The sequence below is a fragment of the Panulirus ornatus genome, chromosome 37 (assembly GCF_036320965.1).
Source record: "Panulirus ornatus isolate Po-2019 chromosome 37, ASM3632096v1, whole genome shotgun sequence".
Classification (NCBI taxonomy): Eukaryota; Metazoa; Arthropoda; class Malacostraca; order Decapoda; family Palinuridae; genus Panulirus; species Panulirus ornatus.
This window is the reverse complement of record NC_092260.1, coordinates 6,064,414-6,088,847: the sequence shown is the minus strand read 5'-3', so window position 1 is coordinate 6,088,847 and position 24,434 is coordinate 6,064,414. Positions and strand designations below refer to the sequence as shown.

Sequence of the window (24,434 nt, the reverse complement as noted above, 5' to 3'; positions counted from 1 at the left end):
AAAATCTTTTTCACTCCATCTTTCCACCTCCAATTTGGTCTCCCAGTTCTCCTCGTTCCCTCCATCGCTGACACATATATCCTCTTGGTCAGTCTTTCCTCACTTATTCTCTCCATGTGACAAAACCATTTCAAAACACCCTCTTCTGCTCTCTCAACCACACTCTTTTTATTACCACACATCTCTCTTACCCTATTATTACTTACTCGATCAAACCACCTCACACCACATATTGTCCTCAAACATCTCATTTCCACCACATCCACCCTCCTGCGCACAACTCTATCCATAGCCCACGCCTTGCAACCATATGACAGTGTTGGAACCACTATTCCTTCAAACATTACTCATTTTTGCTTTCCGATATAATGTTCTCGACTTCCACACATTCTTCAACGCTCCCAGAATTTTCGCCCCCTCTCCCCACCCTATGATTCACTTCCACTTCCATGGTTCCATCTGCTGCCAAATCCACTCCCAGATATCTCAAACACTTCGCTTCCTCCACTTTCTCTCCATTCAAACTTACCTCCCAAGTAAGTTGACCCTCAACCCTACTGTACCTGATAACCTTGCTCTTATTCACATTTACTCTCAACTTTCTTCTTTCACACACTTTACCAAACTCAGTCACCAGCTTCTGCAGTTTCTCGCATGAATCAGCCACCAGCGCTGTATCATCAGCGAACAACAACTGACTCACTTCCCAAGTTCTCTCATCCACAACAGACTGCATACTTGCCCCTCTTTCCAAAACTCTTGCATTTACCTCCCTAACAACCGCATCCATAAACAAACCATAACAACCCCATCCATAAACATCTTTTTATTCTCCCTAAAATTTAATAATAGTCTCTCACCCCAACTCTCATTGGCCCTCTTTTTCACCTCTTGCACCTTTCTCTTGACCTCCTGCCTCTTTCTTTTTTACATCACCCACTCATTTGCATTTTTTCCCTGCAAAAATCGTCCAAATGCCTCTCTCTTCTCTTTCACTAATATTCTTACTTCTTCATCCCACCACTCACTACCCTTTCTAATCTGCCCACCTCCCACACTTCTCATGCCACAAGGATCTTTTGTGCAAGCCATCACTACTTCCCTAAATACATCCCATTCCCCCCCACTCCCCTTACCTCCTTTGTTCTCACCTTTTTCCATTCTGCACTCAGTCTCTCCTGGTACTTCCTCATACTTCCTTCCCAAGCTCACTTACTCTCACCACTCTCTTCACCCCAGCATTCTCTCTTCTTTTCTGAAAACCTCTGCGAATCTTTACCTTCGCCTCCACGAGATAATGATCAGACATCTCTCCAGTTGCACCTCTCAGCACATTAACATCCTAAAGTCTCTCTTTCACGCGCTTATCAATTAACACATAATCCAATAACGCTCTCTGGCCATCTCTCCTACTTTCATACGTATACTTATGTATATATCTCTTTTTAAACCAGGTATTCCCAATCACCAGTCCTTTTTCAGCACATAAATCTACAAGCTCTTCACCATTTCCATTTACAACACTGAACACCCCATGTACACCAATTATTCCCTCAACTGCCACATTACTCACCTATGCATTCAAATCACTCATCACTATAACCCAGTCTTGTGCATCAAAACTACTAACACGCTCCCTCAGCTGCTCCCAAAACACTTGCCTCTCATGGTCTTTCTTCTCATGCCCAGGTGCATATGCACCAATAATCACCCATCTCTCTCCATCCACTTTCAGTTTTTCCCATATCAATGTAGCCTTTACTTTCTTACACTCTATCGCATACTCCCACCACTCCTGTTTCAATAGTAATGCTACTCCTTCCCTTGCTCTTGTCCTCTCACCAAGCCCTGACTTTACTCCCAAAATATTCCCAAACCACTCTTCCTCTTTATCCTTGAGTTTTGTTTCACTCAGAGCCAAAACATCCAGGTTCCTTTCCTCAAGTATACTATCTATCTCTCCTTTTTCTCATCTTGGTTACATCCACACACATTTAGACACCCCAGTCTGAGCCTTCGAGGAGGATGAGCACTCCCCGCATGACTCCTTCCTCTGTTTCCCGTTTTAGAAAGTCAAAATACAAGGAGGGGAGGGTTTCTAGCCCCTCGCTCCTGTCCCCTTTAGTCGCCTTATATGACACATAAGGAATGTGTGGGAAGTATTCTTTCTCCCCTATCCCCTGTTGAAATGTATAGGTATGTATATGTGCGTTTGTGGGTGTTTATGGATGCACGTGTATGTGGGTCTGTTTGGCTATTCTTTTGTTTGTTTCCTTGTGATGCCTCACTAATGCGGGAGACATCGACAAAGTATAATGAATAAATAATTGTGTATATGAGTGGTTGGGCCATTCTTCATCTGTTTCCTTGCGCTACCTCGTTGATGTGCGAAACAGTGATTATTATAGAAATATTTTTATATTTTTTTATTTACTTTGTCACTGTCTCCCGCGTTAGCGAGGTAGCGCAAGGAAACAGACGAAAGAATGGCCCAACCCACCCACATACACATGTATATACCGACACGTCCGTACACGCAAATATACATACCTATACATCTCAATGTATAGATATATACACCCACAGACATATACATATATACACTTGTACATAATTCATACTGTCTGCCTTTATTCATTCCCATCGCCACCCCAACACACATGAAATAACAACCCCCTCCCCCCGCATGTGTGCGAGGTAGCACTAGGAAAAGACAGCAAAGGCCACATTCATTCACACTCAGTCTCTAGCTGTCATGTATAATGAACCGAAACCACAGCTCCCTTTCCACATCCAGGCCCCACAGAACTTTCCATGGTTTACCCCAGATGCTTCACATGCCCTGGTTCAGTCCATTGACAGCACGTCGACCCCGGTATACCACATCGTTCCAATTCACTCTATTCCTTGCACGCCTTTCACCCTCCTGCATGCTCAGGCCCCGATCACTCAAAATCTTTTTCACTCCATCTTTCCACCTCCAATTTGGTCTCCCACTTCTCCTTGTTCCCTCCACCTCTGACACATATATCCTCTTTGTCAATCTTTCCTCACTCATTCTCTCCTTGTGACCAAACCATTTCAAAAAACACCCTCTTCTGCTCTCTCAACCTCACTCGTTTTATTACGACACATCTCTCTCACCCTATTATTACTTACTCGATCAAACCACCTCACACCACACATAGTCCTCAGACATCTCATTTCCAGCACATCCACCCTCCTCCACACCACTCTATCTATAGCCTACACCTCGCAACCATATAACATTGTTGTAACTACTATTCCTTCAAACATACCCATTTTTGCTTTCCAAGATAATGTTCTCAACTTCCACACATTCATCAGCGCTCCCAGAACTTTCGCCCCCTCCCCCACCCTATGACTCACTTCCACTTCCATGGTTCCATCCGCTGTCAAATCCACTCCCAGATATCTAAAACACTTCACTTCCTCCAATTTTTCTCCATTCAAACTTACCTCCCAATTGACTTGACCCTCAACCCTACTGTACCTAATAACCTTGCTCTTATTCACATTTACTCTCAGCTTTCTTCTTTCACACACTTTACCAAACTCAGTCACCAGTTTCTGCAGTTTCTCACACGAATCAGCCACTAGCGCTGTATCATCAGTGAACAACTGACTCACTTACCAAGCTGTCTCATCCACAACAAACTGCATACTTGCGCCTCTTTCCAGAACTCTTGCATTCACCTCCCTAACAACCCCATCCATAAACAAATTAAACAGCCATGGAGACATCACACACCCCTGCCGCAAACGAACATTCACTGAGAACTAATCACTTTCCTCTCTTCCTACACGTACACATGCCTTACATCCTCGATAAAAACTTTTCACTGCTTCTAACTTGCCTCCCACACCATATATTCTTAGTACCTTCCACAGAGCATCTCTATCAACTATATCATATGCCTTCTCCAGATCCATAAATGCTACATACAAATCCATTTGCTTTTCTAAGTATTTCTCACATACATTCTTCTAAGCAAACACGTGATGCACTCATCCTCTACCACTTCTGAAACCACACTGTTCTTCCCCATCTGATGCTCTGTACATGCCTTCACCCTCTCAATCAATACCGTCCCATATAATTTCCCAGGAGTACTCAACAAACTTATACCTCTGTAATTTAAGCACTCACTTTTATCCCCTTTTCCTCTGTACAGTGGCTTTATGCAAGCATTCCGCCAATCCTCAGGCACCTCACCATGAGTAATACATATATTAGATAACCTTACCAACTAGTCAACAATACAGTCACCCCTTTTTTTAATAAATTCCACTGCAATACCATTCACACCCACTGCCTTGGCGGCTTTCATCCTCCGCAAAGCTTTTACTACCTCTTATCTGTTTACCAAATCATTCTCCCTAACTCTCTCACTTTACACACCACCTCAACCAAACCAAACCACCCTATATCTGCCACTCCATCATCAAACACATTCAACAAACCTTCAAAATACTCACTCCATCTCCTTCTCATATCACCACTACTTGTTATCACCTCCCCATTAGCCCCCTTCACTGAAGTTCCCATTTTCCCTTGTCTTACGCACTAGATTTACCTCCTTCCCTATATAGAAATATAATATGATGATAATACAGTTATGAGGGCTACTGGTATTATTAAACAATAGGTAGTCGTTGATAGGCAGCCAACGACCAGGGAGGTATATTACCAGTGATACCCACTTGGGTATCAGGAGGGTTGTCAAATTGTACTCATGTGACCCAGGTAGCTTTCTATTCTTTCTGGCTTACTAACATGTGGACAGCTGGCATTCTGTCCACTCATGCAATATCTCCTTGTCATTGCAACACTTGACAACACTTAATTCACACAGCTCATCTTCGTACCTAAATTTACCTATGGTGAGCACAGTGCATTGTCCCTGCCTTTTGGCAAAATGGTAGGAGCAGTAGATAGAAGCATTAGGTAGGTTCATTTATGCAGGAGCACTAGGTAGAAACATTAGGTTGAAGTAGTGTCAAGGAGCAATAGATAGAAGTATTCATTAGGAACATTAGGTAGGAGCCTCTGCAAATACTGCACTAGAGTAGCCCTCTGCCACTAAAGGGTAAGAAGCATCACTGGAGTTCTTTAGTTATGGAGAATCTCTTGCTGTGGCTGCCCGTTTGAGGGAGTTCCAATTGGAACATTCATCACAGATATACGTAGACAGATAGAATAAACAGATTATTACAGTATCTTGGTCATTAATGAACAGCAAATAAACAATGTGAAATAGTGTATCATAAATGATAGTTATTTGATGAAAAGTGACAATTGTAGTAGAATGAGTGAGATAGGCAGTAGATGTCATATAACTCTGCTGTGGCTGAAGCTAATCCATCTCTGCATTGCTGAAGATATAAATTAGGTGGTGATGATTGGAATAGTGTTGATGGGAGGGAGACTGTGATAAGTGGTGATAAGTGGTAATACTAGCTGCAGCACTGCCAGATGCTACTGAACAGCTAATGTGTACCCACAAAATTGAGTGCAAGTATGAATGAGCATCAAAGTATCCCTTCAGCCTTACATTACATAACATTTTATGATATGGCACAAGAAAGCAGAAAGGTGGTGGTGATTAGAGAGGTGAAGTGGAAGGGTACAGTAATACACACTGGATGTGTAGCCAAGCACTCCTTGCCTAGCCTGCCTTCTATTTTTTTTTTTTTTTTTTTTTTTTTACAAACTTTTTCTGGAGAGTCACCTTTATTGCTGTTAATTTTCTGTTTATAATGGCAGAAGCCTTTTTGTTGTTGCATTCTTATTGATGGTCTTAACCATCAGTGTAGCCAAGTTGAAAGCGTCACAGACATCTAACTGATGCTCCTAAGCTATCCACCAACTCAACCCTTGTAATTCTACATTCAAGTGGAAGCTTTTTCTAGGCACTTTAGATGCACTGGCTGGATGAGAATTTGCAGGCCTTCTTCCTGACATGATGGGTGAAAAATAGTCTCAATAACATCAAAAAATTGGCAAGTCAGCAAGAATGTGTGTGTACATTGTAAGTGCAGCAAGATATGTACAGTACTAAGAGAGAAGAGCACTTGGTGCTATTTAGATGAGATTATGTGTTTATGGCACTCTGATTGGCCAAGTGCCTAAAACCAAAGAAATTTACTCTCAGTACGTTGTGAGTGTTAGGATGCATGACTTTTGAATTGTATTATGGACTTTTAATTTTTTTCTAAATCTAGAGCTCTTAAGTTGCAAAATTTGTGATACAACGTAAACAGCCTACCATGTGCTGTAGTGTCAGATACTTTCAGCCAGGTCAGATACAGCCAATCTTCCCTTATGTCCAGAACTGAACTTACTATTTCATAGATCTGTGAGAGGTTAGTTACACATGACTTTTCCCTTAAATCACTGTCTTACAATTTGGAAGTATTTCCTTAGAGAGTCAAGTTGCTTTCTAATAATCTTTTCCACAACCTTACACGCCACACTTGTTAGTGAGACTGTTTTCCTTTCTTGAAATATATACTTGTGACATTTGCCCTTATTCTTGCCTTGACATTTTCCACTCTCTTCAGTGACATCTTGAACAATGAATCAAGTGGTTTATTGTAGCATATATCTACATGTTTATAGATTGTGTGGTGAAATTTCATTCAGACCATGGGCCTTGTATGAGTCAAGTCCTTTTAGTATTTTGTTCATATCTTATATATTGCACATGATTTCCAAAACCTCTTCACCATTCCATTTCACTGGTTTAGGGGCTATAGTGTCTTCCACCATGAAAACACCTTTTAAACTTGTCATTCAGTTCCTTACATCATCCCATCAAGTGTTCCATGCGAATCCTTTAACCTGATTAGCTACTCCTGAACTGACAATTGACTTGATGAATTTATGGAAAAGTGTTGTATTTTCACCTGCTCTGACTATTATATTCCTTTCAAAGTTTCTTTATTTCTCCTTTCTTTCTTTTTTATATATTATTATACTTTATTGCCGTATCCCGTGTCAGCATTGTAGCACCAGGAAACAAATGAAGAATGGCCCTTCCACTCTTATACACCTTTTTCTTTTTTGTACATATTCACCTTATCCTGCATTTGTGAGGTAGTGTTAAGAACAGAGAAATGAGCCTTAGAGGGTATATCCTCAGTTGGCCCACCTCTCCATTCCTTTTTTTGGAAAATTATAAACAGAAGGGGAGGATTTCCAGCCCCTGCTCCCTCCCCTTTAAGTCACCTTCTATGACATGCTGGGAATACATGGGAAGTATTCTTTCTCTCCTTTCCCAGGGATAGGGGATCATACTTGCACATATACATACATATACATATACATATATGTGTCATCATATACACATCTTTTCTTTCTTTCTTCCTTCAAACTATTCTCCATTTCCCGCGTTAGCAAGGTAGCGTTAAGAACACATATACATACATATATACTCACACACACAGACATATACATATATACACATGGACATATTCATACTTGCTTGCCTTTGTCCATTCCTGTTGATACCCTATCCCACAGGAAACAGCATTGCTACCACCTGCTTCAGTGAGGTAGTGCCAGGAAAACAGACAAAAAAGACCACATTCATTCACACTCAGTCTCTAGCTGTCATGTGTAATGCACTGAAACCACAGTTCCCTATCCACATCCAGGCTCCACAGACCTTTCCATGGTTTGCCCAGACACTTCACATGCCCTGGTTCAGTCCATTGACAGCATGTCGACCCCAGTATATCACATCCTTCTAATTCGCTCTCTTCCTTGCACGCCTCTCACCCTCTTGTATGCTCAGGCCCCAATCACTCAAAGTCTTTTACACTCCATCCTTCCACCTCCAATTTGGTCTCCCGCTTCTCTTTCTTCCCTGCGACTCTGACACATATATCCTATTTGTCAATTTTTGTCAGTCTTTCCTCTCTCATTCCCTCTGGTCTGTGTCCAGACCATTTCAGCACACCCTCTTCTCTCTCAACCACACTTTTTATTTCCACACTTCTCTCTTACCCTTACATTGCTCCCTGAGATAATGTTCTTTCCTTACACTCATTCTTCATTGCTCCCAGAACCTTCACCCCCTCCCCCACCCTGTGATTCACTTCCATTTCCATGGTTCAATTCACTGCTAAGTCCACTCCCAGATATCTAAAATGCTTCACTTCCTCCAATATTTCTCCATTCTATCTTACATTCCAGTTAAATTGTCCCTCAATCCTACTGTACCCAATAACCTTGCTCTTATTCACATTTACTCTCAACTTTCTCCTTTCACACACTTTTCCAAACTCAGTCACCATCCTCCGTAGTTTCTCACACGAATGAGCCATTAGAGCTGTATCATCGGCGAACAACAAATCATTCACTTCCCAGGCCCTCTCATCCCCAACAGACCACATACTTGCCCTTCTCCAGAACTCTTGCATTTACCTTTCTTAGCACCCCATCCATAAACACATTAAGCAACCATGGGGACATCACACACCCCTGCCGCAAACCAGCATTCACTGGGAACCAATCACTCTCTTCTCTCCCTACTTGTATACATGCCTTACATCGTTGGTAAAAACTTTTCATCGCTTCTAGCAACTTACCTCCGACACCATATACTCTTAATACCTTCCACCAAGCATCTCTATCAACCCAATCATCTGTTTTTCTTAGTATTTCTCACATACATTCTTTAAAGCATACACCTGATCCACATATCCTCTACCACTTCTGAAACCACACTGCTCTTCCCCAATCTGATGCTCTGTATATGCGTTCACCCTATCAATCAATACCCTCCCATATATTTTCCCAGGAATACTCCACACACTTATTCTTCTGTAGTTTGAACACTCACCTTCATCCCCTTTGCCTTTGTACAATGGCATTATGCATGCATTCCACCAATTCTCAGGCACTTCAGCATGATCCATACATACATCAAATATCCTCACCAACCAGTCAGTAACACAGTTCCCTGCTTTTTTAGTAAATTCCACTAATTCCCAGACCCTCCTACTTTGCACACCACCCGGACCAAAACCCCCTGTATCGTTCTTTTTAAACCAGGTATTTCCAAGTCACCAGCGTTATTCAGCACACAACTCCAAAAGCTCTTCATCATTTCTATTCATAACACTGAAAACCTCATGCATCCCATGATGCAGAGCCTTATGAGCTTCAGTTTCTTTTCCCCTCCCTTCCTTCCTCTCTTTCCTGGTATATAAACCATTTTCTGATTCATTACAGTAATGGGCTTTATGTGCAGACTAGTGGGTCTGTCTACCTATATATATCTGTCGCCTGTTCCCTCTAGAAACTTCCATCGAGGGGATAGTCAGGGGGAAAGAGTCTCACTTATCCATGCCCTTAGATAGCTTCCTTGCATACACTATTCCATGCACTCTTCCTCCATTTCTCTTCCTCCAGTACTCTTCCACTCAGTTTCCCCATGCCACAGGTGGTCTTGCTTTAACACCAATCCATGTAATTGTCCTATCATACGCTCTCCTTGTAAATTTCCCATCTTGCATTCTCTCCTTATTCCCACACCACCTCAAAGTATTGTTCTTTCTTCCATTCTACCACTCCTTATTCCCACACCACCTCAAAGTATTTTTCTTTCTTCCATTCTACCTCTCCTTATTCCCACACCACCTCAAACTATTGTTCTTTCTTCCATTCTACCTTTCCTTATTCCCACACCACCTCAAAGTATTGTTCTTTCTTCTATTCTACCACTCCTTATTCCCACACCACCTCAAAGTATTGTTCTTTCTTCCATTCTACCTTTCCTTATTCCCACACCACCTCAAAGTATTGTTCTTTCTTCCTTTCTACCACTCCTTATTCCCACACCACCTCAAAGTATTGTTCTTTCTTCCATTCTACCACTCCTTATTCCCACACCACCTCAAACTATTGTTCTTTCTTCCATTCTACCACTCCTTATTCCCACACCACCTCAAAGTATTGTTCTTTCTTCCATTCTACCTTTCCTTATTCCCACACCACCTCAAAGTATTGTTCTTTCTTCCATTCTACCACTCCTTATTCCCACACAACCTCAAAGTATTGTTCTTTCTTCCACTCTACCACTCCTTATTCCCACACCACCTCAAAGTATTGTTCTTTCTTCCATTCTACCTTTCCTTATTCCCACACCACCTCAAAGTATTGTTCTTTCTTCCATTCTACCACTCCTTATTCCCACACCACCTCAAAGTATTGTTCTTTCTTCCATTCTTCCACTCCTTAATTTATTCCCTTTGCATTCCTTGCCATACCACATCTCACACTCTCCTTCCTTTCTTTCTTCATTCCATCTAATCACACCACATGCTCCTCTCAAATTGCTCATTTCCACGGCCTGGATTGTTGACCTTTGTGCCTCATTTCATGTCTGTCTTGGATGCATAGGTCAGAGTCGGTAGGACTATGCTGTCCCTTAATGCTTTTTTCACTTCCATACTTAAACCTCTGTCTTTCATTATTCTCTTAAGGGAGACAATGTCGTCTACCCTGTACTGCTCCCCCTTCCTTATTTCTCCTTCCATAGCACCATACTTACCTATGATAGCACCCAAATATTTAACTTCTCTCTCCTCTTCCTGTCTTTCACCCTCATATCAATAACATGGTTTAGTACACTTTCTTCTTTCATTCTGTAGGTTTTGCAGAATCTTTACTTTCACTTTTTTTCTTTCAAACCTCATTACTTTATTTTTACTTGCATTTGCCTTGTCACCTACGCTTACACACATCATAAAAGATTCTTACAACCTTCTGTAACTCCTCATCACTCTCTACAAACAGCAGAGTATCATCTGCAAACAGGCTTGTTATTGGCCACCACACCATCTTTTCACCCCCTTTCCCTGTCTTGCTTTCACCTCTCCTATTACTCCATCCAGTTACGGTAACATCACACAACCCTACCTCACACCCACATTTATTCTGGAACTTTCACCCAACTTTCCACCCACTCTTACACGTGCATTTGCTCCTCTGAAAAATGCTTTCACATGATTCAGAAGTTGTCCTCCTACCCCATATATCCATTAAAAATCCCATAAAGCATTCCACTTGACTCTCATATGCTTTCTCCAGGTCTATAAAAGTTGCATACAACTTCTTACCTTTCACTAGATACTTTTCTAGTCATTATCACCAAAAAAATGTGACCCACACATCCCCTACCTTTCCTTTAACCCCTTGTTCTTACTTATTCTATATTCAGTCACTTCCATATCTCTTTTGGTCAGCACTTACATAGACTTTTCCTGATATACTTAACAAACCTATTCCCCAATAATTGCTGAATCCTTAGCACTTTTTCCTTTGAATTTTAGTAGCTTTCACCCAATCCTCGGGCACAACTTTCTGTTTCTGTGCTAAATTACACATCAAATGTATCCCCTCTATTGCAGTTTCTCCTCTTCCGTCAGCATTTTAGTTGTAATCCCGTCTAATTCAGGTGCCTTTCCTATGTTCAGCCTCATGATTGCCCTTTTGTACCTTCCTTTTTGCTGTAGGGCCTTGCACTTGTAACCTCTACCATCCTTATTGCCCATTGCATGTAATAACTGCTGCCTCCCCTTCTCCCACATTCATCAGTTCTTCAAAATACTCTTTCCATCTTCCGTTCTCTTCCACCTTCTGATTCAGTAAATCCCCTTCTTTACTTTTCACATTAACATTTCCACTCTTACATCCACCTCTTTCATGTTTCACCTTCTAGGACAGTTTCTTATTTTCCCATAACTGGACTATTTCTTACTTTCCCTTAACTTTTTTCTCACCTATCAATCAGAATCTTCATGTACTCTTTCTCCTCTTTCCTCTCTCATCATCTTAGCATTCTGCTTACACATCATGTATTGTTCCCTACTCCTCTGCTGAGCTTCCATTGTACATTCTTATTTATTTATTTATTTATTTATTTATTTATACTTTGTCGCTGCCTCCCACATTAGCGAGGTAGCGTAAGGAAACCGATGAAAGAATGGCCCTCCCCACACACATACACATGTATAAACATAAATGCAAACACACGCACATATACATACCTATACATTTCAACGTATACATACATACTTATACATACACAAACATATACATATATACACATGTACATATTCATACATGCTGCCTTCATCCATTCCCACCGCCACCCTGCCACACATGAAATGGCACCCTCCTTCCCTCTTGTGCGTGTGAGGTAGCACTTGGAAAAGACATCAAAGGCCACATTCGTTCACACCCAGTCACTAGCTGTCATGTGTAATGCACTTAAACCACAGGTCCCTTTCCACATCCAGGCCCCACAAAACTTTCCATGGTTTTCCCCAGACGCTTCACATTCCCTGGCTCAATCCATTGACAGCATGTCGACCCCAGTATACCACATCATTCCAATTCACTCTATTCCTTGCTCGCCTTTCACCCTCCTTTATGTTCAGGCCCCAGTCACTCAAAATCTTTTTCACCCCATCTTTCCACCTCCAATTTGGTCTCCCACTTCTCATCGTTCCCTCCACCTCTGACATATATATCCTCTTTGTTTTGTCAATTTATCCTCGCTCATTCTCTCCATGTGGCCAGACCATTTCTATTCACCCTCTTCTGCTCTCTCAACCACACTTTTTATTACCACACATCTCTATTACCCTTTCATTACTTACTCGATCAAACCACCTCACACCACATTGTCCTCAAACATCTCATTTCTGACACATCCACCCTCCTCCGCACCCTGTCTATCACCCATGCATTGCAACCATATGACATTGTTGGAACCACTTTTCCTTCAAACATACCCATTTGTGCCCTCTGAGATAACGTTCTCACCTTCCACACATTCTTCAACGTTCCCAGAACCTTTGTCCCTTCACCCACCCTGTAACTCACTTCTGCTTCCATGGTTCCATCCAGTGCCAAATCCACTCCCAGATATCTAAAACACTTCACTTCCTCCAGTTTTTATTCATTCAAACTTGCCTCCCAATTTACTTGTCCCTTGACCCTACTGAACCTAATAACCTTGCTCTTATTCACATTTACTCTCAGCTTTCTACTTTCACACACTTTACCAAACTCAGTCACCAACTTCTGCAGTTTCTCACCCAAATCAGCCACCAGTGCTGTATCATCAGCGAACAACAACTGACTCACTTCCCAAGCCCTCTCATCCACAACAGACTGCATACTTGCCTTTCTTGCCAAAACTCTTGCATTCACCTTCCTAACAACCCCACCCATAAACAAATTTAGCAACCATGGATACATCACGCACCCCTGCCGCAAACCAACATTCACTAGGAACCAGGATAGGAACTAGGATAAAAACTTTTCACTGCTTCTAGCAACTTACCTCGCACTCCATATACTCATAATACCTTCCACAGAGCATCTCTATCAACTCTATCATATGCCTTCTCCAGATCCATAGATGCTACATATATATTCATTTGTTTTTCTATGTATTTCTCACATACCTTTTTCAAAGCAAACACCTAATCCACACATCCTCTACCACTTCTGAAACCACACTGCTCTTCCCCAATCTGATGCTCTGTACATGCCTTCACCCTCTCAATCAATACCCTGCCATATGATTTCCCACGAATACTTAACAAACTTATACCTTTGTAATTTGATCCCTCACCTTTATCCCCTTTTGCTTTGTACAGTAGCACTATGCATGCATTCCACCAATCCTCAGGCACCTTACCATGAACCATACATCCATTGAATATTGTCACCAACCAGTCAACAACACAGTCACCCCCATTTTTAATGAATTCCAGAGCAATACCATCCAAACCCGCCACCTTGCTGGCTTTCATCTTCCACAAAGTTTTCACTACCTCTTATCTGTTTACCAAATCATTCTCCCTGATCCTCTCTCTTCGCACACCACCTCAACCAAAGCACCCTATATCTGCCACTCTGTCATCAAACACATTCAACAAACCTTCAAAATACTCACTCCATCTCCCTTCTCACTTCACCACTACTTGTTATTACCTCCCCAGTTGCCCTCTTCACTGATGCTCCCATTTGTTCTCTTGTCTTATGCACTTTATTTACGTCCTTCCAAAACATCTTTTTATGCTCTCTAAAATTTAATGATGCTCTCTCACCCCAACTCTCATTTGCCCTCTTTTTCATCTCTTGCACCTTTTTCTTGACCTCGTGGCTCTTTCTTTTATACATCTCCCAGTCATTTGCACTATTTCTCTGCAAAAATCATCCAAATGCCTCTCTTCTCTTTCACTAACAATCTTACTTCTTCATCCCACCACTCACTATCCTTTCTAATATGCCCACCTCCCACCTTTCTCGTGCCACAAGCATCTTTTACGCAAGCCATCACTGCTTCCCTAAATACATCCTATTGAGCAATATTCCATTTTCCTTTTTCTTCTCTTCTGCAGCATTTCTGGTCTCATTTGTCCAACATGCATTTCCTCTTTCTGTTCCTATATCTCACAACCTTGTATCCTATTACTAATTCTGCAACCTCTAACAATCTTTCTCTAAACATTTTAAACACCTCATTTACACCTGATTGCATCTTACTTTTACTGCACTCATATCTAAACTTTAGCTCATTCTTTTCATACTCCTTGCAATTATTTCAGATTCATATTCAGCCATGCCAACACTTTTACCTCTCCATTTTTCCTTACACCATACCTCTGTCTCTCTTTGATCTTCACCACCACAAGAATTTTGAAATGGTCAGTTTCCAAAGAATCCTCTGACAACTCTAGCATCTAGCACAGCCTTTCTCAGCTTTTCATCCACTGCCACGTAGTCAAACCTCAGTGCTCTTCTCTTCCATCATTTCTCATCCATGTATACCTGGAGATCATCTCATGCTGAAAAAAGGTCTTTGCAGGGAATAAATCCCTCTCAGCACAGACATCCACAAGATAACTTCCATTCTCATTTACTCCTTGCCCTCCTCATTTACCAATGCCAATTACAGCCATCCTATCTCCATCTCAAAATCATTCTACAATCATTCATATTTCTCCAGAAACATTTCACTTCATTCTTATCTCGCTCAGTCTTCTCATTCTTGTGCGCATATACACATACCCATGCGTACTTCATAATTCCAGTCTTTCCTTTTGCCCACATTATTCTTAATCCATTCCATTCATGCTCTGTAACACCCTTCCATACTTTTGATTATAACTCTATTGCACATCCTTCTTCCCTGATGATTTTCATCCATTCCTGTCCATGCTCACTCGTCCCTCCACCCCCTCCCATAACTTACATTCATAATTTCCATTTTCACTCCATACACCCTGCTTGAGGATATAGGTTTCCCAAATTCCCTAATCATCCAGACTATGAACACACACACACACACACACACACACACACACACACACACACACACACACACACACACACACATGCCACACAATACACACACACACACAATACACACACACACACACACACACACACAAACACACACACAAAACACACACACAAAACACACACACACACACACACACACACACACACACACACACACACACACACACACACACACACCACACCAAACCACACCACACACACACACGAGCTTCTTCCATTTGCTCACCAGTCATTCCATTTGCATTTAGCACCATCTCCATCTGTCACTCGCCTCTTTTATTGAGTGGCGTAACTGTAAGACTCCAGTGTTACTTCTTAGACTTTTGTGCCTCACCCTTTATAGCCACTGGCAGAGGGCTACTCCAGCACAGTGTTTCCCAGAGGCAGCATGGCTACCAAATTGACCAAAAAAACTGCATCCCAGCACACCTCAAGTGTTTGTCTATATTTAGAAAAAAAGAATACTACTAATGCCCTGATGGAATTGCACAACGCTTCTCCCTTCTGTTTCACCCCCAAGGGTGGAACACACACACACACACACTAGTGGGTGTGTGTATCCCCTTGAGGCACTGAAATTCAAACTTTTTCCCCGTTTTGAGCCCATACCATTGTAGCAGTACCTACTAACCTCATTGGTTATGATACTGCCACTGCACAGTAGTAAGTGAAAAAGATTGTATGCAAGGAAGTACCACCTTATCTTATCACCAGTGAAGTGGTTTGCTTTATGGTTTTTAGGGCCTCTGGGAATGAGGTTTAGTTGGCCTCATAGATATCATGTTGATGTAAGAGGGTGAAGTTTTGGTAGATTTTTATCCCCATATCAGTTGACAAATGCTGTTCATATGCTCTTAGGAGTTAACCTTTGATAGAATAATGGGTCTTTTCATTCTTAGAGCCCCACAGCATTGGAAAGATTGACATGGTGTTACTTGTAGCACTTGCCTTTTGTGTATTTAGCTGCAACTAACTGGATATAGCAAATGTAACCGTCAGTCTGTTTTAACATATCTTTAATGAGAGCTCCTCATTGTTATATTATTTATATTCCATCAAATCTAAATTTTATGTTCTGAATCAAGTGTTTACATGGAAATTATCTTCTCTATAGTTGAATACTCAATGTTCATTTTTTATTTTTCAGTGTTTGAGGAACCAGAAGATCCCACAAATCGTAGCTTCTTCAGTGAAATCATATCTTCCATTAGTGATGTAAAGTTTTCAAATAGTGGTCGCTACATGATTTCACGGGACTATCTTTCAGTTAAAGTGTGGGATCTACACATGGAGACTAAACCTATAGAAACTTATCCGGTAAGATTCAAGGATGTAAATGAATTTGTGAAACAGGAGTGGTGGGAGTATGTGATAGTGTAAGAAAGTAAACTCTAGATTGATATGGGTAAAACTGAAAGTGGATGGAGAGAGATGGGTGATTATTGGTGTATGTGCACCTGGGCATGAGAAGAAAGATCATGAGAGGCAAGTGTTTTGGGAGCAGCTGAGTGAGTGTATTAGTAGTTTTGATGCACGAGACCGGGTTATAGTGATAGGTGATTTTAATACAAAGGTGAGTAATGTGGCAGTTGAGGGAATAATTGGTGTACATGGGGTGTTCAGTGTTGTAAATGGAAATGGTGAAGAGCTTGTAGATTTATGTGCTGAAAAAGGACTGGTGATTGGGAATACCTTGTTTAAAAAGAGAAATATACATAAGTATACGTATGTAAGTAGGAGATATGGCTAGAGAGCGTTGTTGGATTACGTGTTAATTGATTGGCGCTCGAAAGAGAGACTTTAGGATGTTAATGTGCTGAGAGGTGCAACTGGAGGGATGTCTGATCATTATCTTGTGGAGGCAAAGGTGAAGATTTGTAGAGGTTTTCAGAAAAGAAGAGAGAATGTTGGGGTGAAAAGAGTGGTGAGAGTAAGTGAGCTTGGGAAGGAGACTTGTGTGAGGAAGTACCAGGAGAGACTGAGAACAGAATGGAAAAAGGTGAGAACAAAGGTGGTAAGGGGAGTGGGGGAGGAATGGGATGTATTTAGGGAAGCAGTGATGGCTTGCACAAAAGATGCTTGTGGCATGAGAAGCATGGGAGGTGGGCAGATTAGAAAGGGTAGTGAGTGGTGGGATGAAGAAGTAAGAATATTAGTGAAAGAGAAGAGGGAGGCATTTGGATGATTTTTGCAGGGAAATAATGCAAATGAGTGGGAGACGTATATAAGAAAGAGGCAGGAGGTCAAGAGAAAGGTGCAAGAGGTGAAAAAGAGGGCAGATTAGAGTTGGGATGAGAGAGTATCATTAAATTTTAGGGAGAATAAAACAATGTTTTGGAAGGAGGTAGATAAAGTGCATAAGAAAAGGGAAGTAATGGGAACTTCATTGAAGGGTGCTTAGGGTAGGTGATAACAAGTAGTGATGTGAGAAGGAGATGGAGTATTTTGAAGGTTTGTTGAATGTGTTTGATGATAAGAGTGGCAGATATAGGGTGTTTTGGTCGAGGTGATGGGCAGAGTGAGAGGGTTTGGGAGAATGGTTTGGTAAACAGAGAAGAGGTATTAAAAGCTTTACGGTAGATGAGAGCCGGCAAGGCAGTGAGTTTGCATGGTATTGCAGTGGAATTTATTAAAAAAGAGGGTGACTGTATTGTTGACTGGTTGGTAAGGTTATTTAATGTATGTGTGACTCATGTTGGGGTGCCTGAGGATTGGCGGAATGCTTCCATAGTGCCATTGTACAAAGGCAAAGGGGATAAAGATGAGTTCTCAAATTTTTTTTTTTAAACTATTTGCCATTTCCCGCGTGAGCGAGGTAGCGTTAAGAACAGAGGACTGGGCCTTTTTTGGAATATCCTCACCTGGCCCCCTCTGTTCCTTCTTTTGGAAAATTAAAAAAAAAAAAAAAAAACGAGAGGGGAGGATTTCCAGCCCCCCGCTCCCTCCCATTTTAGTCGCCTTCTACGACACGCAGGGAATACGTGGGAAGTATTCTTAATCCCCTATCCCCAGAGGTATAAGTTTGTTGAGTATTCCTAGTAAATTATATGGGAGGGTATTAATTGAGAGGGTGAAGGCATGTACAGAGCATCAGATTGGGTAAGAGCAGTGTGGTTTCAGAAGTGGTAGAGGATGTGTGGATCAGGTGTTTGCTTTGAAGAATGTATGTGAGAAATACTTAGAAAAGCAAATGGATTTGTATGTAGCATTTTTGGATCTGGTGAAGGCATATGATAGAGTTGTTAGAGATGCTCTGTGGAAGGTATTAAGAATATTTGGTAGGCAAGTTGTTAGAAGCAGTGAAAAGTTTTTATCGAGGATGTAAGGCACGTGTATTTGCAGGAAGAGAGGAAAGTTATTGGTTCTCAGTGAATGTAGATTTGCGACAGGGGTGTGTGATATCTCCATGGTTTAATTTGTTTATGGAGGGGGTTGTTAAGGAGGTGAATGCAAGAGTTTTGGAAAGAGGGGCAAGTATGCATTCTGTTGTGGATGAGAGCTTGGGAAGTGAGTCAGTTGTTGTTTGCTGATGATACAGCGCTGGTGGCTGATTCGTGTGAGAAACTGCAGAAGCTGGTGACTGAGTTTGATAAAGTGTGTGAAAGAAGAAAGCTGAGAGTAAATGTGAATAAGAGCAAGGTTATTAGGTACAGTAGGGTTGAGGGACAAGTCAATTGGGAGGTAAGTTTGAATGGAGAAAAACTGGAGGAAGTAAAGTGTTTTAGATATCTGGGAGTGGATTTGGCAGAGGATGGAACCATGGAAGCGGAAGTGAATCATAGGGTGGGGAGGTGGCAAAAGTTCTGGGAGCGTTGAAGAATGTGTGGAAGTTTACAACATTATCTCGGAAAGCAAAAATGGGTATATTTGAAGGAATAGTGGTTCCAACAATGTTGTATGGTTGCAATCCCTGGGCTATAGGCAGAGTTGTGTGGAGGAGGGTGGATGTGCTGGAAGTGAGATGTTTGAGGACAATATGTGGTGTGAGATGGTTTGGTTGAGTAAGTAATGTAAGGGTAAAAGAGATGTGTGGTAATAAAAAGAGTGTGGTTGAGAGAGCAGAAGAGAGTGTTTTGAAATGGTTTGGTCACATGGAGAGAATGAGTGAGGAAAGATTGACCATGAGGATATATGTGTCGGAGGTGGAGGGAATGAGGAGAAGTAGGAGACCAAATTGGAGGTGGAAAGATGGAGTGAAAAAGGTTTTGAGTGATATGGGCCTGACCATGCTGGAGGGTGAAAGGCGTGTAAGAAATAGATTGAATTGGAACGATGTGGTATACCAGGGTTGATGTGCTGTCAATGGATTGAACCAAGGCATGTGAAGCGTATGGGGTAAACCATGGAAAGTTGTGTGGGGCCTGGATGTGGAAAGGGAGCTGTGGTTTTGGTGCATTATTACATGACAGCTAGAGACTGAGTGTGAATGAATGTGGCCTTTGTTGTCTTTTTCTAGCGTTACCTTGCGCACATGCGAAGGTAGGGGGTTGTTATTTATGTTTGGGGGGTGGCGATGGGAATGAATAAAGGCAGACAGTATGAATTATGTACATTTTTTTTTTTTACACTATTCGCCATTTCCCGCATTAGCAAGGTAGCGTTAAGAACAGAGGACTGGGCCTCTGAGGGAATATCCTCACCTGGCCCCCTTCTCTGTTACTTCTCTTGGAAAGTTGAAAAAAGAAAATTATCGATAGTAATAGTAATTATGTACATATGTACAGGGGGTGACTGTATTGTTGACTGGTTGGTAAGGTTATTTAATGTATGTATGACTCATGGTGAGGTGCCTGAGGATTGGCGGAATGCGTGCATAGTGCCATTGTACAAAGGCAAAGGGGATAAGAGTGAGTGCTCAAATTACAGAGGTATAAGTTTGTTGAGTATTCCTGGTAAATTATGTGGGAGGGTATTGATTGAGAGGGTGAAGGCATGTACAGAGCACCAGATTGGGGAAGAGCAGTGTGGTTTCAGAAGTGGTAGAGGATGTGTGGATCAGGTGTTTGCTTTGAAGAATGTATGTGAGAAATACTTAGAAAAGCAAATGGATTTGTATGTAGCATTTATGGATCTGGAGAAGGCATATGATAGAGTTGATAGAGATGCTCTGTGGAAGGTATTAAGAATATATGGTGTGGGAGGAAAGTTGTTAAAAGCAGTGAAAAGTTTTTATCGAGGATGTAAGGCATGTGTATGTGTAGGAAGAGAGGAAAGTGATTGGTTCTCAGTGAATGTAGGTTTGCGGCAGGGGTGTGTGATGTCTCCATGGTTGTTTAATTTGTTTATGGATGGGGTTGTTAGGGAGGTAAATGCAAGAGTTTTGGAAAGAGGGGCAAGTATGAAGTCTGTTTTGGATGAGAGAGCTTGGGAAGTGAGTCAGTTGTTGTTCGCTGATGATACAGCGCTGGTGGCTGATTCATGTGAGAAACTGCAGAAGCTGGTGACGGAGTTTGGTAAAGTGTGTGGAAGAAGAAAGTTAAGAGTAAATGTGAATAAGAGCAAGGTTATTAGGTACAGTATTGTTGAGGGTCAAGTCAATTGGGAGGTGAGTTTGAATGGAGAAAAACTGGAGGAAGTGAAGTGTTTTAGATATCTGGGAGTGGATCTGGCAGCGGATGGAACCATGGAAGCGGAAGTGGATCATAGGGTGGGGGAGGGGGCGAAAATTCTGGGGGCCTTGAAGAATGTGTGGAAGTCGAGAACATTATCTCGGAAAGCAAAAATGGGTATGTTTGAAGGAATAGTGGTTCCAACAATGTTGTATGGTTGCGAGGCGTGAGTTATGGATAGAGTTGTGCGCAGGAGGATGGATGTGCTGGAAATGAGATGTTTGAGGACAATGTGTGGTGTGAGGTGGTTTGATCGAGTGAGTAACGTAAGGGTAAGAGAGATGTGTGGAAATAAAAAGAGCGTGGTTGAGAGAGCAGAAGAGGGTGTTTTGAAGTGGTTTGGGCACATGGAGAGAATGAGTGAGGAAAGATTGACCAAGAGGATATATGTGTCGGAGGTGGAGGGAACAAGGAGAAGAGGGAGACCAAATTGGAGGTGGAAAGATGGAGTGAAAAAGATTTTTTTTTTTATACTTTGTCGCTGTCTCCCGCGTTTGCGAGGTAGCGCAAGGAAACAGACGAAAGAAATGGCCCAACCCCCCCCCCCATACACATGTACATACACACGTCCACACACGCAAATATACATACCTACACAGCTTTCCATGGTTTACCCCAGACGCTTCACATGCCTTGATTCAATCCACTGACAGCACGTCAACCCCGGTATACCACATCGCTCCAATTCACTCTATTCCTTGCCCTCCTTTCACCCTCCTGCATGTTCAGGCCCCGATCACACAAAATCTTTTTCACTCCATCTTTCCACCTCCAATTTGGTCTCCCTCTTCTCCTCGTTCCCTCCACCTCCGACACATATATCCTCTTGGTCAATCTTTCCTCACTCATTCTCTCCATGTGCCCAAACCACTTCAAAACACCCTCTTCTGCTCTCTCAACTACGCTCTTTTTATTTCCACACATCTCTCTTACCCTTACGTTACTCACTCGATCAAACCACCTCACACCACACATTGTCCTCAAACATCTCATTTCCAGCACATCCATCCTCCTGCGCACAACTCTATCCATAGCCCACGCCTCGCAACCATACAACATTGTTGGAACCACTATTCCTTCAAACATACCCATTTTTGCTTTCCGAGATAATGTTCTCGACTTCCACACATTCTTCAAGGCCCCCAGAATTTTTGCCCCCTCCCCACCCTATGATCCACTTCCGCTTCCATGGTTCCATCCGCTGCCAGATCCACTCCCAGATATCTAAAACACTTCACTTCCTCCAGTTTTTCTCCATTCAAACTCACCTCCCAATTGACTTGACCCTCAACCCCACTGTACCTAATAACCTTGCTCTTATTCACATTTACTCTTAACTTTCTTCTTCCACACACTTTCCCAAACTCAGTCACCAGCTTCTGCAGTTTCTCACATGAATCAGCCACCAGCGCTGTATCATCAGCGAACAACAACTGACTCACTTCCCAAGCTCTCTCATCCCCAACAGACTTCATACTTGCCCCTCTTTCCAAAACTCTTGCATTCACCTCCCTAACAACCCCATCCATAAACAAATTAAACAACCATGGAGACATCACACACCCCTGCCGCAAACCTACATTCACTGAGAACCAATCACTTTCCTCTCTTCCTACACGTACATATGCCTTACATCCTCGATAAAAACTTTTCACTGCTTCTAACAACTTTCCTCCCACACCATATATTCTTAATACCTTCCACAGAGCATCTCTATCAACTCTATCATATGCCTTCTCCAGATCCATAAATGCTACATACAAATCCATTTGCTTTTCTAAGTATTTCTCACATACATTCTTCAAAGCAAACACCTGATCCACACATCCTCTACCACTTCTGAAACCACACTGCTCTTCCCCAATCTGATGCTCTGTACATGCCTTCACCCTCTCAATCAATACCCTCCCATATAATTTACCAGGAATACTCAACAAACTTATACCTCTGTAATTTGAGCATTCACTCTTATCCCCTTTGCCTTTGTACAATGGCACTATGCACGCATTCCGCCAATCCTCAGGCACCTCACCATGAGTCATACATACATTAAATAACCTTACCAACCAGTCAACAATACAGTCACCCCCTTTTTTAATAAATTCCACTGCAATACCATCCAAACCTGCTGCCTTGCCGGCTTTCATCTTCTGCAAAGCTTTCACTACCTCTTCTCTGTTTACCAAATAATTTTCCCTAACCCTCTCACTTTGCACACCACCTCGACCAAAACACCCTATATCTGCCACTCTATCATCAAACACATTCAACAAACCTTCAAAATACTCACTCCATCTCCTTCTCACATCACCACTACTTGTTATCACCTCCCCATTTGTGCCCTTCACTGAAGTTCCCATTTGCTCCCTTGTCTTACGCACTTTATTTACCTCCTTCCAGAACATCTTTTTTTTTTTTTTTTTTTTTTTTATACTTTGTCGCTGTCTCCCGCGTTTGCGAGGTAGCGCAAGGAAACAGACGAAAGAAATGGCCCAACCCCCCCACCCCCCATACACATGTACATACACACGTCCACACACGCAAATATACATACCTACACAGCTTTCCATGGTTTACCCCAGACGCTTCACATGCCTTGATTCAATCCACTGACAGCACGTCAACCCCTGTATACCACATGACTCCAATTCACTCTATTCCTTGCCCTCCTTTCACCCTCCTGCATGTTCAGGCCCCGATCACACAAAATCTTTTTCACTCCATCTTTCCACCTCCAATTTGGTCTCCCTCTTCTCCTCGTTCCCTCCACCTCCGACACATATATCCTCTTGGTCAATCTCTCCTCACTCATTCTCTCCATGTGCCCAAACCATTTCAAAACACCCTCTTCTGCTCTCTCAACCACGCTCTTTTTATTTCCACACATCTCTCTTACCCTTACGTTACTTACTCGATCAAACCACCTCACACCACACATTGTCCTCAAACATCTCATTTCCAGCACATCCATCCTCCTGCGCACATCTCTATCCATAGCCCACGCCTCGCAACCATACAACATTGTTGGAACCACTATTCCCTCAAACATACCCATTTTCGCTTTCCGAGATAATGTTCTCGACTTCCACACATTTTTCAAGGCTCCCAAAATTTTCGCCCCCTCCCCCACCCTATGATCCACTTCCGCTTCCATGGTTCCATCTGCTGACAGATCCACTCCCAGATATCTAAAACACTTCACTTCCTCCAGTTTTTCTCCATTCAAACTCACCTCCCAATTGACTTGACCCTCACCCCTACTGTACCTAATAACCTTGCTCTTATTCACATTTACTCTCAACTTTCTTCTTCCACACACTTTACCAAACTCAGTCACCAGCTTCTGCAGTTTCTCACATGAATCAGCCACCAGCGCTGTATCATCAGCGAACAACAACTGACTCACTTCC

At 42.2% G+C, this 24,434-nt stretch overlaps 1 protein-coding gene across 5 annotated transcripts in view; it reads left to right on the top strand.

Annotated features, from left to right (window-relative positions):
• Positions 1-24,434, top strand: part of tws (protein phosphatase 2 regulatory subunit tws) — a 284,859-nt gene that overhangs the window by 149,660 nt on the left and 110,765 nt on the right. For all 5 annotated transcript variants that reach the window (XR_011715348.1, XM_071683743.1, XM_071683741.1 and 2 more), the window contains one exon: positions 16,563-16,732. Coding sequence is in view for 4 of the 5 variants with exons in the window: in XM_071683743.1 (XP_071539844.1) it covers positions 16,563-16,732 (170 nt within the window). In the remaining variant the exon portion in view is untranslated. The remainder of the gene's footprint in view (positions 1-16,562; positions 16,733-24,434) is intronic.